The 16,279-nt window shown below is 37.7% G+C and overlaps 2 protein-coding genes across 4 annotated transcripts in view; one reads left to right on the forward strand and one right to left on the reverse strand.

Moving 5' to 3' along the window:
* The window catches only part of LOC149316829 (thrombomodulin-like), a 902,913-nt gene that overhangs the window by 64,597 nt on the left and 822,037 nt on the right, over positions 1-16,279 (reverse strand). The gene's annotated exons all lie outside the window — the stretch shown is intronic.
* The window catches only part of LOC149316830 (centrosomal protein kizuna-like), a 90,119-nt gene that overhangs the window by 30,489 nt on the left and 43,351 nt on the right, over positions 1-16,279 (forward strand). For all 3 annotated transcript variants that reach the window (XM_089516360.1, XM_089516362.1, XM_089516361.1), the window contains 7 exons: positions 2,193-2,817; positions 3,920-4,184; positions 8,099-8,233; positions 10,589-10,753; positions 11,179-11,329; positions 12,705-12,816; positions 13,972-14,037. In XM_089516360.1, coding sequence (XP_089372486.1) covers positions 2,193-2,817; positions 3,920-4,184; positions 8,099-8,233; positions 10,589-10,753; positions 11,179-11,329; positions 12,705-12,816; positions 13,972-14,037 — 1,519 coding nt within the window. The remainder of the gene's footprint in view (positions 1-2,192; positions 2,818-3,919; positions 4,185-8,098; positions 8,234-10,588; positions 10,754-11,178; positions 11,330-12,704; positions 12,817-13,971; positions 14,038-16,279) is intronic.

Raw genomic sequence — 16,279 nt, forward strand, 5'->3', positions numbered from 1 at the left:
TGACCTGTAGACATAGGCCTTCCACATTGAATGAATTGGAGTTATGAAACAATATAGATAAGAGTTCAGAAATACTAACTTACTTTGTGCATGGTTGGTTTTTTTCAAAATGTTGTCTGAAAATGTTTGTCCTTGGAATCCTTGATCTTAAAGAAAACGGCATTTCCTATGAGTATCAGAATTTCAGTTTCTCTTCACTACTCTTGTGCCCCTACATTGTGAATTGTTGTCATGGTAATTTAATCATTTTTTTTATAAATTACCTGCCCTCTGTAAGGAACCATGTACATTATAAATGAGAGTATGCTATAAGTAATGGTTGGGATCCAAAAATACCAGTCACAAGCAGAAAGTATTTCTGTATATGCAAGGCTGGTGGTGTGGGGGGAGAGATTAACAAATCCTTCCATAAGCTGCATTTGCCAGTTTTGAAGGTTTGGAGGAGGGAGGTGTAAGCAATTTTAGGGAGGCTGGGAAATTCCCTTTACTCTTGGAAGTTCCATACATAGTACTTTGGAGCCCAGCTGATTATGTTATATTATATAACACACACATTCTGTATATAGTACTGTATAACATAATATCATCACCATAATAAAGTCTTGGGGTCCTTTGGATCCCAACTCATTGTATTCCCTTCCATTCTTTTTCTAACATCAGTGTGCTTTTGCATAAAAGCTAACAATTTTTGAAGAATGGGAGGCTGAGTGAATAAAAAACAGAAAGGAATTTTATTTTCCCTTTAAAAAAATTCCAGAATTGCCTGAGACTTTTTTAGAAACCCAGAGAACAGCTGGCAGACGTATTGAGGTAGGAGGTGGCCTAAATTTTCAGTTGCTGTCAGTGTGGTGGCCAGTAGGTGGGGAATTTTGCTATCTTGCATTCAACATGAATCTCCTGTTGGAAGGGGTCTGGTGCAAAGAGCCATATTGAATAATTTCAAATAAATTAAAATTGCATATGTTCATCCTGCTGTTAAGAAACCTTAATGCTGGTATCTGTTTTAAAAACATTACAGGTCAGTTTATTGTTTGAATGCCTTTATGACTCAATACCAGACAACAGAGAGGTACCGTGGGCTCAGTCCACTGGACATCTCTGCACCAGTCCTGTTAAAATAAATGGAATGGGTACATGAATACAGCAGTCCATCTAGTTTAGTGGAGCTTAAGTAGGACAACTTTGGGACTCATACAGAAGTTTTATACTGACTGCACAGCCTCTCTATTTGGCAGCTTTGTTCCCTAGTTATGCTTGCACCAGGTTCTTTCCATTTTTGACCTATGCCTAGCTTTCTTTACAACACTACTCCCAGTTCTCTCTGTCCACTGCAGCTCATAGATGGCTACAACGATTAACATAGTTGTTAAAAAACAAACAAACAAACAAAACAAAACAACTCCTGTGCTCTACTTACTTGAGCAGGTGAATGACATCTGACATGTTTGACATAAACAGACCCTGAAAGATAAGGAAGAAAGTTAAGCAAATAATATTTTCATATATGAAGGCTTGTTTCTGGTATTGTCACACTTCATATATTTTACCACATTCTAATGTGGCCAGGAACTTATCTGGGCCATGATTGAGAAGGGGAGCTAAACCTCTTCATAATAGCAGGATATATGCCTTCCATGTAGAAGCTCAGTGGTTCGGTACCTGCCACTTCTGCTTTAAGGAACCGCAGCCAGAAAGAATTAGAAGGACTACCAAGACCTTGGACAGCTGCTGCTAGTCAGAGTAGACAGTACTGAAATAGGTGGACAAAGGCTGCCTCTCATACTGTACTTCATATTTGCTTGTTTGCAGAGCTACTTCATATCATTAATTTGTGATTATCTTTCTCCTTTTTTGAGCAAAATATTGTGTTTTCATTTTCAGTGACTTCATTGCAAATTGGAAAGGTTAAAAACTCGGGATGTTTGGCAGTGTAGATTCATTTGCCAAAATGTGAGGCAGAATTCAGTGGAAAATTCTCTGTGTTTTCCCATTTATTTGAACAGGGATTGAATAACAAATCTTCAGAGAGATTTGTGCCTGTATGTTTCCCTTGGGTCATGAAAGGCTTTCATGTGTAGTTGTATATTTTAAATGGATAATACCTTCTTCTCCCAAACAGTGCTCCATCTTTTAAAAACCAGAACTGCAGTGACAAAAAATTATTCTGTTTATTTCACACACTGTTTTTGCAGAAGGTGCCAGAAGCAAGACAGGCAGGAATTAACACCAGGACAGCCATGTCAAGAGGACTCTATCACACAGCAACAATCTTCATGGGCCGCCAAATGTCAGCTGTCTCAAGCGTTGAAGATTTCAGTGCGCTGCAGAAATCTTCCAAGCTCACAAAGGGCTTTTCAATTTCTGACCCACATTCACGTAGACAACCATCACAGAATAGTTATATGACAGACAGCTGTGTAGTGCAAACTAATAGTGATCTACAGCGCTCAAATAAGTCTGACAAAATAGATGGGAAGTCATATCTGCTGATGGGCAAGGAAACGCCAGTCACATCCAGTGTATCACCTGCAGATGGAAGAACTTGCTGTTTAACTGCAGAAAGCAAGACAAATAATCGTGGTAGTAATTTTGTGGAAAGTAAAATGTCTGCTGAACTCAACTCCCTGTTACATGAAAGATTAAGTCCTGAGAACAGAACTGCCGATTTAAAATGTGACAGTTTCCACAAATCGGAAGAAGAAATACTGACACATAAGCACTCTGTAAATCAACAGGGACCTGAACGGCCAGTCTCACTGGTGTGTTGCCCTGAACAGTTTGTTTCTGGAAATGAGCACTTGAGAGAAAAATTCCCAGGTATAGTGATGATTTATGAAATGGTTTTTCAGGGTACCTGGGTTGTTGGTGGTGATGGGAGACTTTTAACTTGCATCAAGCTTGGTTTACTAAGTCTGTAAGGATACACATAAGATAACACTGTTATTTATTTGTTTCATTTGGAGACCTCTAGCATAGAGGCATTTTCCTCTTTAATCTTTGTTACTTTTACAGGAATATAAGAAGGCAATAAAGCAGAACCCGAGAGCCTTTAAAGGGGCAGTTCAACTAGAATACACAGTAATGTGGCCTCTCCAAAGACTTAGAGGTTTCACCACCTCTGATCTTAGATCTGTGTTTTATTCAGGGATGGAAGTCAGACTTCTTTCAATTGGTCCACTTATTACTTGGTTTTCAAATTGGATTTTTATTCATTTTATCATTGTTGTAACTAACTTTTTTCTCTTTGTAGATTAGTAATAATGATTTACCAATCTGTTGGTGTTTTTTTCCAATTTTACTGATAAGAGATCTCTAACTATATTCCTCATTTATGTATTCATAGTGATACCCTGTCTTTTGTGGTGGGCAGGGAGAGAAAATCAAGGGGCCTAACAGAACTTAGACAAATAGTTCAAATCAGGCCGGGGGATGAAGACTTGTCGTCTCTTACTGTTCTACAGAGCAGCTGGTTATTTATGGATCTTGGTGGAAACTGACCCTGTGAGGCAGACAGAACAATACACTTGTCTCCCCTCCCCACTTCATTTTCTTTTTCTGGTATTTTATGGTTTTGTATAATACATTGATTTCTAAAACATTCCCCTTCAGAATGGCTGTTGAGATGGTTTGGGTTTTTTCCCAGCTTTTAAAAATACTTGTCAAATATTTTGGCTGATTTAAAAACATTTATTAATAGTGTATTTGTCTATTCTATTGAGCATTACCTTGAACAATATTTTTTGAAAAAATAATTTATTTATTTTTTAAAAAAAGACGCTATGATGATCATCTATTCTATGCAAACCTGATGGGTTGTTTTGGGGTGTATTTTTAAGTCTTTGCAATATAAATTAATATTTTCAGAGGCAAACTAATAATGTTATGAAGAAATAATATTGTTACTTTTTTAAAAAACTAGGTGTTAAAAATAGCCTACATCTGGATACAAACACACAGGAAGAAGAAGAAAGTTCAGATGGAAGCAGTGATCTTACAGTTTCTTTGAGTCACAGTGAGGAAGATGAAGAAATAAATCCACAAATACAGCAAATTGGACAGGATGTAGGCTACAATATATCTGTAAAATTAGCTAACACAACATATAACAAGAAAGAAGAATATCCATGTTCACAAACATGTTGTGATACCTCTAGTGGAGGTTCATCCCCTAGCCCTGCAGAAAGGTAAAACTAAGTTATTAATGTCTTCATTCTTTTCCAATCGCTATGATATGTTGCACTCCTCCCACCTGTTGACAATCTAGTGTGGGGCTGTGCAGTGTCTGCTGGCTACTGTTACCCTTCAGCCTTGCTGTCTTCCAGCAGCATCCCTTGCTCTGTATATCACAGTTCTGTACTGACTGAGAGCAGATAAGTTACTACATTGAGCAGCTAGTCAGCTGTTCCACCGCCCCTTGTGGCAAGCCACTGAGGCTTGCAGAGAAAGCTGAAACAGTTGCATTAATCCCCTAAAAATCTAACATAACATCACCACCCAGGTGACCTGGCCTAACTATACATATTCTTAATAGCCAGACTTCTTTTTTGTTTCTTTGACTTTCTTGCTGCTGTCCAAGTATCTGCAGCTCAGCTTTCCAGCCTGTTGCCATCTGTCTGCTTTGTTCTTTCTTAAACATGAGCTTGAAATACTCATTATCTCGCTCAGTGTTACATTGGAGAGGAGAGACTTTTTATGCCTTCTTGAGGATAGGTTTTGTGGCAGTATCCACTGTAGCATTCATTGACATTGGCATTCTTTGCAGCTTGCAGTCACAACTGCTCTGCTTCTCCCTGTATCCCATTTCTTTTGGTTGTTGATGGGGTTTGGTTTTTTTGGACAGAATGCATGTGGTAAGCTGGATCACCACTTGCCCAAATCTGTTTTAGTATGATCACAGATAAGTCAAGGAAGTCCCCTTCTTCAGATCTTTTAAATATTACCTTAAAAACCACGAGTCAGATCAATCTTTGCACATTGCTTAATGTAATTTTGCATGCCATTTGTCAACTGGATAACTTCTGTGATGCACAGTTATCATCCAAAGTATAGCTTTAATTAGCATTTCACACTTTTCTAGAAATTGAATTTGTAAAGACTCTGCCAGTATATAAATATATATATTTGTATGTTTGTGGTTGAAGTGGCATATTATTAGCTATGGTGGAGTCAATTTATAGATGCTGTTATGTTTTTATGTATTTTAAATCTACACTTTCCATCTTCCCATCCAAATAAAATTATTTAAGACTTTACTTATGTGTGCAGTTAAGCAGCTTAATTCGCACTAACTTTAATGGGATTTAAGCAGCCTGACAGTGTACTGAATTGTAGTTTAGTACTTCAGCCATCTTTGAATCTTACATTTCCTTTTTTTACTGGCCATCATTACAGTATGTATCTTCAAATTCTGCTACTTTTTAGTATGTATTAGTACACAGAGACTTTTCCCCACCTACGCATTTTAAAATACCCTTTGTACAAGATGTCTATATTGTGACATCTTGTAGTTACCAACCTACTGCTATTGATACTTTTAGTCTCTACCCTCCTGCATAAGATATATCAGTGAACAAGCTATTGAGTAGGATGGGCTGTTGTGAAATTTGCTACATGTCAGTATTACTGGACTTGGAGGTAAAAAGCTGCACTTTGTCAGTTCCCATCACTAACCTGTGCTTCATTTACAGCTTTAAAAAGTCCAGCCTCTTGGATTTAGCACTTAGGAAGATAATGAGTATTTCAAGCTCATGTTTAAGAAGGAACAAGGCAGAGACCTTTTGCTTGTGCTGCTTCAGCTGCATTCAAGAGGACTTAGCACAGATGGATTGTGCATTACAAAATGTAACACATAATTCAAGCTGTCAGCTTAATCAGACTGTTTCCAGGAAGCAACCTGTAAAAGAGAAAGACCCCTTGTTTGCTGACCCCTGATCCATAGCCTGCTGCACCATGTCATCCATTTTGCTTTTCTTTATTTATGTGTCCCTTCCTTCCCCTCCTTTTTATTAATGTATTCCCTTCAAGTGGCACCCTGGAAAGACCACCCAGAGGGAGGAGCACAATAGGGAATGAGCTAGTTGAAATAGAGATTTTGTAAGACTTGAGCGCAATGAAAAGCGCTGTTGAACTGCCTGTGTGTTCTCACTGGTTTGTTGTGTGTTAAGTCTAAACTTGAAAACTTCACTCCCACACCATCTTCATTTTCCACTGTTCCCAGTCACTGTTGTGGAAGTACATTGCTGTTGTGTCCAGCAGTTTGAATGAAATAGTTCAGTTTTGTGTGAGCAAACAAGAGTATATGTTAAAGTTGAAGATATTTAAAAAAAATCTTGATAAGGCTACTGAACATTGCAGTGGTATGGTTTATAGGCCAGCTGTGTGTTTGCTTTGTAGAATTCTGCTTCTGAATGCCAGAACAAAGCAGGCAGTGTGAAATAAAAATCTGAATAGCTATTTACACCTCTGTAAAAGGATTAGCAATACCCCATTGTTAAAATGCTTAAATCTTAATTTGCATCAATATAGAGATATCACTTTACTACAGTCCCCCTTAGGTCCAAGTTGTGTTTTGTACCTGTAGGGGGCCACTAGTCTTTTCCATTCATATAGGTATAGGGTTGTTGTTGTTATTGTTTTTTAAAAATACAGTCATGTTTGAGATCTGTTCAGTTACGTGCTAAGTTGGTTTGACCTAGTTTTTAACTCATTGCCTCATTGCTCATGTTTGTATCTGAGATCTTGTCCGTGCATTCGCCAATTATCATGAACATAGTTTCCTGGAGAGAAAAAAGAAATCAAGTTTCTTGTGCTAAAAAGGTCTAACAGAAAATAATTATAATGTGTATTAATCAAATTAGCAGAACCTTTCTACAGATACATTTTTACATCTCTGTGACATACAGTATAAACTTAAAACTAAAGGTCCTGGTAGACACAGAGGTATCACTTAAAATAGTGCCACATGTGCTTTGTTCTCTTTTTTCTCTTTTCCTTCCATGTAACGTCTAGGGATGTGCAGCCTATACAGTGAAGTCTTCATACTATGGGTTTTCCAGCTCGGTGCCATTGATGGCTTCTTGGGATTGGTTGGTTATCAGATGATGATGTCATGTCACACAGGTTGATCTTAGAAGGAAGAGATGAGATGAGACACAGCTCTTGTTTTCAGCTGTAACAGTGTGATAGATGTAATATTTATTGTACAACAAGGGGTGCTCTGCACTTAGCAAATGGTATTCCATATCGTAGGTGCATTAGTTCAGAAACAAAAGATTCCACAGCAAAAAATCAAAGTGAGGTTGGAATAGAAATTGTAAGACTGCTGTAGGAACCTGTTAGTGTACGCACGTTCAGAAAATGGCCTGATACATTTCAAGCTTTTTCAAGCATATTACAAATTTCTTCTTTTTCAGTGATGCCACTATACAATCTATATATTAAGCAGGAGCAAGTGTTTCCATTGCCATTTTATGCACTCATTATGGTCATATACTAGATTTTGGCAAAATGCTGTTTTTGAACGAAAGCCAACATGTTGTAATTGAGTTTCTAAAAACTAGTTTGTTTTTCCATTGAACAGAATTAGACATGACATGTTTGTTTGTTTTATGTTCATGTATGAACATAAATGTATGTACAGTGTGCCCGCCTAATCAAATTACGTGGGTGCACCACGCGGCTTCCTGCTTACGCAGAAGCTGCACGACAATATAAACAATGGCACGTGCACCTGCACGCACACACTACACAGCCACTGTGTGCATGTGCCCATTTGTTTCCTATAGGGCGTGAGCATACATGGATTTTCCCTTACACGGGGGGGGGGGGGTCCGGAATGGATCCCCTGCATAAGGAGAGGGCCCACTGTATATATGAAGAGAAGGAGTCTTACAACAAAAAGGAATGATAAAACACTGAGTGGGAAAGGAAGCATCTCATTTTTTGCTAAAGAAATAGATGCTATCCTCTGCTTTATACCTATTTTGGAAACAAATATGAAAATGCAAACATGATTCTTGGCTACTTCATATTTCTGCATTTGTACTTTTATACAAATATTTTAAGGGATTGTAAATAGCATGTTTGTTTATTTCTTCAGAGTATGCTTATCCTTTGAAGGATTTTCTCATCTCCTGAAATTCATAGAGGAATCAGTGGTTAGAGCAGCTTCTGAATGCCAGGTATTATATAGATACAAAGCTGTGCCTGCCCCAGAACTGGAGACCCTTATAAGGTATAATGCTTAATTTTATTTATTCTGGAAAAATAATTAGTACTGTATGTTATTTGTCTATGTAATCTACTTTTGTATGAGTTTTGCTCAAGTTAGACTCCCTTCACAAGAATCCTGGGTTCCTTCTGCCTTGGCCCGGACAGTATAAAATAACAATATAAATTTCACAAGTGAATCTGGCATAGTATACCGTACTAAGCATTCATTTTTTGCTGACTTGATTGGTATGTAAATGTCTCTGTCTGTGCAGGCTACTTAGAATCTGGTTCTAGATGAGTATGAGCTCATAAAGGTTCTAATGAAGAAATTGGCAGGACTATTTCTTCACAGGAGACACACTTAGCTCACACTTTGTTCAGTCCAGTAGCATCACTGGGGGCATGTGGGGGTGCAGACCACACCAGCTGACACCCCAGAAGCAGGGTGACACCACAGAAGAGGGGGTGACACCCAGTTGGTCCCTCTCCCCCTGCATGGCCTTGCCCAGGCCTTGGGCCTGCTCTCCAGGCTGGCACAGGTCTTTCTGGGCAGGCGTGGGGGTGTGGGGCCTGCTCTCCAGGCTGCCGTAGGGCTTTTTGGGCCAGTGCGGGGCTTTCTCTCTAGGCCTGTGCAGGGCTTTCAGGGCTGGTGCGGGCCGTGCACATGTTTTCTGATGTGCACATGCACGCTGCCATGCAGTCCCGCCCCCAGAGCCCCCTGTACTGGATGACACCAAGACAGGGTATGCCACTGCTTCAGTCGACCTTTTTCTGCTAGCCAACAAAGTGGCCTTTGTTCCTCCCCAGTCAGTAGCAAAGAAAATATTCTTCTTCATTGTTAGAAACGGAAACTACTGTACTGTATTGTTGATTCATACATCTGATGGCCTAAGGAGGCAACTGCAAGGAGACAGACCAGCAAGTGAGTCTTTCTTCAGTATTAGATCAGTGGAGCCTTACCACTGTAAAAAAGCTTCTGGCTTAATTTTGTTAGTCTGAAACCTGGAAGAAATTCTCTTGGTGGTTATGGATTGCTTTTCCCTTTGTTATTAGCTGTGCTACCTTTCATTCTTCAACAACAGCTGGGCCCAAGTCCCACACCTCAAGTTAATGAATGTACATTTAACAGTCCAGTTGAAATATAGAAGAGCCATTTTCTTTCATATCATTCTGGAACAAAGAGGCAAATAGGAAGGGATGTCTAATCCATTTCTGTCTTTTCTATACTAAAAACCTTTCCTTGCTGCTCCATTTGATTTTTAAATAATTTTTCATCATATTTTAGATTTTAGAGGAAGAGCAGTTTGTAACAGTTAAAGGGCTACATTCTTCTTCTCTAGTGCCATTTTGTACACTTAAAATTTCCCTGCAGAAAGATTTTGCCATACTCAACAAGGTATCGTTATGTCTAGTTTGTGCCTGATTTGTAGCTAGCCATCAGGAACAGTAGGTTACTGTTCACCCATATCTCAGCAATTTACTGTTAGGGTTACTTTTTATCATGCTACAGTCAGCCCTCCATAGCCACAGATTTTTTTATCAATGGATCCAAGCATCCATGGTCTGAAAATATGTTTAAAATATATAAATTCCAGAAAGCAAACCTTGATTTTGACATTTTATATAAGAGATACCAATTTACTAGGCCATTGTATTTAATGGGACTTGAACATCCATGGATTTTGGTATCTATGGGCGGGCCTGGAAACAAACCTCAGTGGATACCAAGGGCCCACTGTATTGGGCTACTTCAGAGCAAAGGTGTATGTATTTGGCAGTAGAGCTAAGCCTTTTTGCTCCTAGGTTTCCACACTTTTATAATGCGTTAAGCAGTATCCAGTCCATGCTTCTGTAGGCTATTGCTTCTTCTATTCTGGGCAGAAGATGTTGAAAGAACTATGTAAATGTCTTGCTCTTAAAATGAGTACAGAAGAGTCTTTTCTAGTAGACTCATATCCTAATCTTCCATTTTGGTCATCAGCTGAAGAAATTAGAAATATGATGCTGACTTTGAAAATGCCTCATTGCATTCTTAGCTGAAGGAAACCCGAGTATGTGACTAAAGACAGTGAAGCAAGTATGTGACTAAAGACAGTGAAGCATCATATCTGGAGGTGTGGTGGTTCTCTTGGTGGTCTTAGAGGGGGAAACACCAACTTTAACATGTTTGGCAACAATGAAATAACTTTTCATGATTCTAAGGGTATAATCACTGAGGAGGCTTGTTTAATTGATATTTGATCTCATCCAACTCTGTTCTTTAAAGTTTATATTAAATCTGTGTGCTGAGATAACTATTGTACATTCCATGGATAAGTGTAACTGCTTATAATGGGCTTAAGTAAACATTTCATTAAGTACCCTCTTTTGTTTATAGCCTCTGTAATGAAACTGGCAGCTTGAAACTAGAAGACCTTGAATTATGTGAAGCACTTGTCCTTCATCAACTGCAGAGATTATTGCAAAGTACAGAAAATGCATGTCTTTTACAAGAGAAACCATTTAATGACAAAAATGAGATGCTGGATGAAAATCAAATCAGGTATGCTTATTGTTTAGACTTCTACAATTAACATTCTTATAGGTCATGGGTATGATTAATAATGAAATCAAACAATTTCAGGTGGGAACTGTCTTCATTTGAAAATGTTCAGAATATACCATATATACTCGACTATAAGTCGACCTCATGTATAAGTTGAACTCAAGTTTTGGGGCCAAAATTGTGGATTTTGATATGACCTATGGATAAGTTGAGGATAAATCCTAGCGGCATCATCTAAAGGATGATGCAAAGGAAAAGGATGCTGAAGAAATTTTGGTAGGCATAACTGAAGCAAGTAAGAATTCAAAGGAGTTTAATGTTGTTTTTTAAATTAAAAAAATCTTAAGTTACACATTTTAGGAATCATCTTTGATTGATATATGCTGTTTTGTCTATCATATTTATTTGCATCTTTTTCATAGGCCTAAATTGACACCTTATTTTGCAATGATGTGGAAACTTTTAAGCGATCATGTCTTATTCCTGCAGAAGCACCATGTTTTACTTGAAGAAGAAGCGAAAAACATGTTTGGTACATTATTGATTTTGGAAAAAACTGAACACAATGGCTTGGTCAGTGGTTGTTCTATTTGCTTCCAATATATTTTTTCTTGATTGTTTGCAAGGCAAGAGAGAGACTTCTAGAGAAAGATGCTTTTAACTTTTCTTTTTTAAATACAAAAGTTCTTTTGAATATTGGATCTGTAAGGAGCTGAACAACAAGGATATTTTAGGTATTTGGCTGATGATGTTTTGTTTTGTTTTGGTACTATGAATATACTTGGCAGTCTTCAGAGTCTCAAAATGTGCTAGTTTGAAGACAGAATATATGCTAGTTTGACGACAGAATATGAAGCTGCCTCCTTGGGTTTTTATTCAAGACTGAGACTAAATCCAACTGGGATTTGTATGTTGAGTTGCAGCTACAGTTATTTGGATATCTTCTGTCAGGGATAGCTGATTTTTAGGGACCACTCTACCACATTCTCAGCTGAGAATTATCCAGTCCTGTCATAGATGTTTATCACACTATACTCTTATAGTGCTACTATTCCACTTTGACTGCTCTAGCTGCCTCCTGTTGCATTCTGGTATTGGCAGTTTTAAGGAGGGGTATTTAGAATCCTCAGGCAGAGAAGTTCTCTGCCTGAGAATTCTAAATACCCCTCCTTAAAACTGCAAATCCCAGAATGCAACAGGAGGCAGCTAGAGCAGTCAAAGTGGAATAGTAGCACTATAAGAGTATAGTGTGATGAACATCATAGCTGGTCAGTATCTCTAATAAAACTGGCACCAGGTAGCAGCAAGGGTTTCACAGATATAGAATCTAAGCCAGTGGTTCCCAACCTTCCTAATGCCGCAACCCTTTAATACAGTTCCTCATGTGGTGACCCAAATCCGCAAAATTATTTTTGTTGCTACTTCATAAGTGTAATTAAATAGGTGTTTTCCAATGGTCTTAGGCGACCCCCATGAAAGGGTCATTCCACCCCCAAAGGGGTCCCAACCCACAGGTTGGGAACCACTGATCTAAGCACTCTCTGATAATATGAGAAGATTAATTGCTCGCTCTCTCTCTCTCTCTCTCTCTCTCTCTCTCTCTCTCTCTCTCTCTCTCTGTGAACTTCTGCTTTTTTGAGGAGACCTTTAAGAGGCAGCCTGGTCAATGACATGTTGCTTTTTCAGGATGCTAGTAAAGCTGTAAAATATTTAAAAAATATGAGACACATGAGTCAGGCAATTTGTTCAGCTGAGGGGGCTTAAGCTGATTCCTTTTTAATTTCAGAGATGTTATTTAATTATCCTTACCGCTATAATATTGCTTAAAAATAGTGGTAACAACATTTTTCAAAGCTTCTCTTGTGAAATGGGGGCTCCAAAAGGAAGAGATCTGTAACTGTTTTATCTTTTTTAATGTTTTTATTATGTTTTATTCCTACTGCTATAGCTCACACCAACATTGAACGAGAGCCTTCCAGAAGAATATGAAAGCAGGTCATTTGTTTGTAGAAATAAAGCCTCTTGTAATTCACAGATGAACAGTAGCCTAAAAAAGCAAGGTAAATATGCACAATAGCTTGGACTAATTTTGAAAGGAAACTATAAAAGAAACATTCCTAATTTGGAATTTTCATTAGCTCAGGATGTACTTCTAGACTGCAGTAGTAAAAACTATGCAAGATATAACCCATGTTCTAGTGACTGCAGTGCATATGGGTGCTTCATAGGTGTAGGCACAGGAGCTGTGTCATTTATATGGCATTGCTCTCCTCATAAAAAGCCTTTAAATGTGTGATTACATGTGTGGAGCTTCTCTGCAGTAAAATGAAAGGATACATATTTTTGACATCATATTTGACGAAGATGCCTTTGTCTCTGGCTTAGTAGTAGTAATTTTTTTAAAAAACACACATATTTTTTCTGTTCCAGATATAAATTAGAAATGGAATCATGAGTTTTTCCAATAAAATATTTTATGTAGAGGATGTGTCTGCAGATTGCATTTCTTTACAGAAACATTGAAGATAGTACACATTAAGGAATACATCTGTAGCTTGTTAGTGCAGAGGAAGCATAGATAGATCTTCTTCCTTCTTAGAAGTAAAAAGCTCCATACTGAGAAAAGCATGTGTTGAATTTTTCCAAATTTATATGAAAAAAATGGATTTGTTAGATGAATTTGTTTGGCTAAAGGAAGTAATTTGATTTAGGAGCTGGAGATGGGGGCTTGCTCAGTGTGTCCTTACATCAAAGGCCAAAACAGACAAGCAATTAGGACACAGACTCCTTTACATGGTAAACATAAGCAATCCTGTTAACATTGCCTTGCTAGATTTTTATCATTAAAAGAGGTTACATTTTAAATTAATTTTCTGCATTTAGTTAGTTTTATGTATAACAAATATTGCTTCTGCTTTAATGGCCAAGATGATGAAGTTGACACTGTTTTTAAAAAAGTCTCAGGCCCAAAACTATACAAGGTATTTTGCCAGTTTACTGTTTTCTTTGGCAGCTTTGAACGGAAAGAGTAGCAGCATATTTGACTAAAGTTCACAGTAGGGTCCTTTTGTAAAGAACTGTAATGGACAGTTTAGATCAATAAACAAGAGATAACAAAAATGAAAAATTAAAGGGAATGGGGCTTAAAAAGAAAACAAACTGGTCTGATCACTGTGACTTTGAAATGTGCTTCATTATTGTGTGTTCACATACAGAAGTCACAAGCTGGTGTGAAGATGAGAGCAGAGAAGAAAGCCTGGTGGAAAAGATTCCTATTGCAGGTAAAAGTAATGGCTGCATAATAGCCTCAAATGCAGGGTTTGACTTTATTATATAATCAAAACATTGCATTTCAGCAGCTTGTGAATCTCCCTAATAGTGAGTAAATTCAGCTACTACATACTGAGCACAGAGATTAAACGCAAGATCATAAAGTCCACGCTTATGTTAACATAAACCAAGATGGAAAATAACAGTGCCTATTTTAATTCCTTGTAATCATGTTATATGTTTTAAACCTTGTGAATATCCTCTGTCATTTTAGCCTTTCAGGTCTTGGTATCGGTGTTACAAAGGTCAGTCTCCATGGGGAAGAATCAGTAATTATATGGCAAACTACAGATGTTTCTGATTTGACTCTTTTCTTTTCTGTAGTAATTGAATGTGTATCATTAGAATAAGAGCAGGGGGAAAGTGTGCAAGACAAGAAGCTGGGGTTTTGCCTCAGTAACAAAGAAGCTCTGATAATTTAAAATATTTTGCAATAATGTTTCATCAGGACCTGTTAAGATCTCTCTTTCTGGCAGCTATATTATATTTGTTTAGAAAGAATATCAAAGATAGCATGGCAGTTTTGGTCTGAGGATATTGTACACATTAGCATTCTTGACGGATGCCTATTTGTAGTAACTAAATTTAGCAGTCACTTTCTGTTATAAAGAAGAAAAACCTTAATTGCATATGAGACAGAAGCTATGCACAGAGAAAGAGAAATATGTGCAAATAGTTACCGTAACAGAGTTGAGAAATAATTCTTAAAATAGTTATTATGGAATTTTAATGTGAACATTGCTTAAATTGTGTGCACGCATGCATGGTTACTTATTTTGTGAAAGTTTCCACATAAATATTTTATGTTAACTTTCCACACGCTCCTACCAAAGGTTAAAAAACAAGTGTAAAGGTGTATGGGTCTCAGCGGTAAAGGTAAAAGCACTTTCTTTCAGAAATAGATTCCACCAGTAAATCTTGATGAGTTACAACTAATTGGGCTTTCAGTGACAGAAGACACAGAATTGATTCTTACTGATTAAACATATTTCAAATTGGCATTGTTTATGTGAGAAGGATCTTATGGTAATGCAGAGATAGTCTTACGGTTTTGGCTTCTGGGCTTCCTCTTGGAACAAGGTGGTGCTAACTTTCCCACACTGTCTCTCCCAGTGTGTCTCTATAAACTGCAGTTGCATCTTTGTGCCATTTGCTTTTGGGAGTATTCCTGCTCAAATAATGTTGTCCACACTTTGAATTTGGCTTAGTTTGCCTTCAGTTCAACTTGATTGGCTGTGTAGGGGTTTTGTTTTGTTTTGTTTTCTGTTATTAGATTCATTATGAGATTGTTGATTGGCTGCTCTCTTGAGTATCACTAATCATCATTCACAGCAGTCCTGAAAACAGTCATCTGGAGCAGCAAAGCAATTTAGCACCAACAGTAGATAGGGAAATAATAGTGTGAAACAGTATTTAAACTGATGAATTGCTAAAATTGCAAAAATTGAAATTAACACCACTTATTTGAAAAAAAATAGCTTATTATATAGCTTCTGAGCAAGAAGAGTCAAGCCAAAAATAGAGATAAATGCAGACAGCAACCATTGGAGTGCAGATATATTTGTGGGATTGTTTTAAATGTCTTTCTCATATGGAACATACTTCAGAGAAAGAAAAAGCATAAAGGCCATATGTATGATGTATTGATTTTAAGCCATTAAAAATAGTAGCATAGTAACATGGGTTCCCTAACATAAAATGGCAAAATCAAAGTTTGCTTATTGGAATTTATCATTAGTATTATTATTGTTGTTTTGAATTTTTGAACCATGGATGTTTGACTCTGTGGATAGCGAATCTGTGAATATGGAGAGTCGACTGTACTTTTCAGTAAGAAAAATGTGAGTGCTTGCTTAATTAATTGCTGTAGGAGGCTTGCAGGCCAAGACTGTATATGTTTGCTCAGAACAAAGTCCACTAGGTTTAGTGGGGCTGACCATTTAGTGTGCCTAGTTGGACGGGCACCATAATGTTTATTCTGTTGTTCTTGATGTTGTTGTTGTTGTTGTTTAAAAAAATAAAGCCGGATGGGAGGCTAGCATTTGTTCTGGTCTTTGGCACCATTTTCATTTTCAAGTCTGCCCCTGGAGCCTAGGAGGACCCCATAGACATTTTTAGAAATAAATATGATGGGCCACTGTAGCCCAGCTATGCATTTTGAAGTGGTATTCAGCTCCCCAGAAAGGCCAAATG

The sequence above is a fragment of the Sceloporus occidentalis genome, unplaced genomic scaffold (genome assembly GCF_023333645.1).
Source record: "Sceloporus occidentalis isolate IW3139 unplaced genomic scaffold, rSceOcc1.0.p SCAF_3, whole genome shotgun sequence".
Classification (NCBI taxonomy): domain Eukaryota; kingdom Metazoa; phylum Chordata; class Lepidosauria; order Squamata; family Phrynosomatidae; genus Sceloporus; species Sceloporus occidentalis.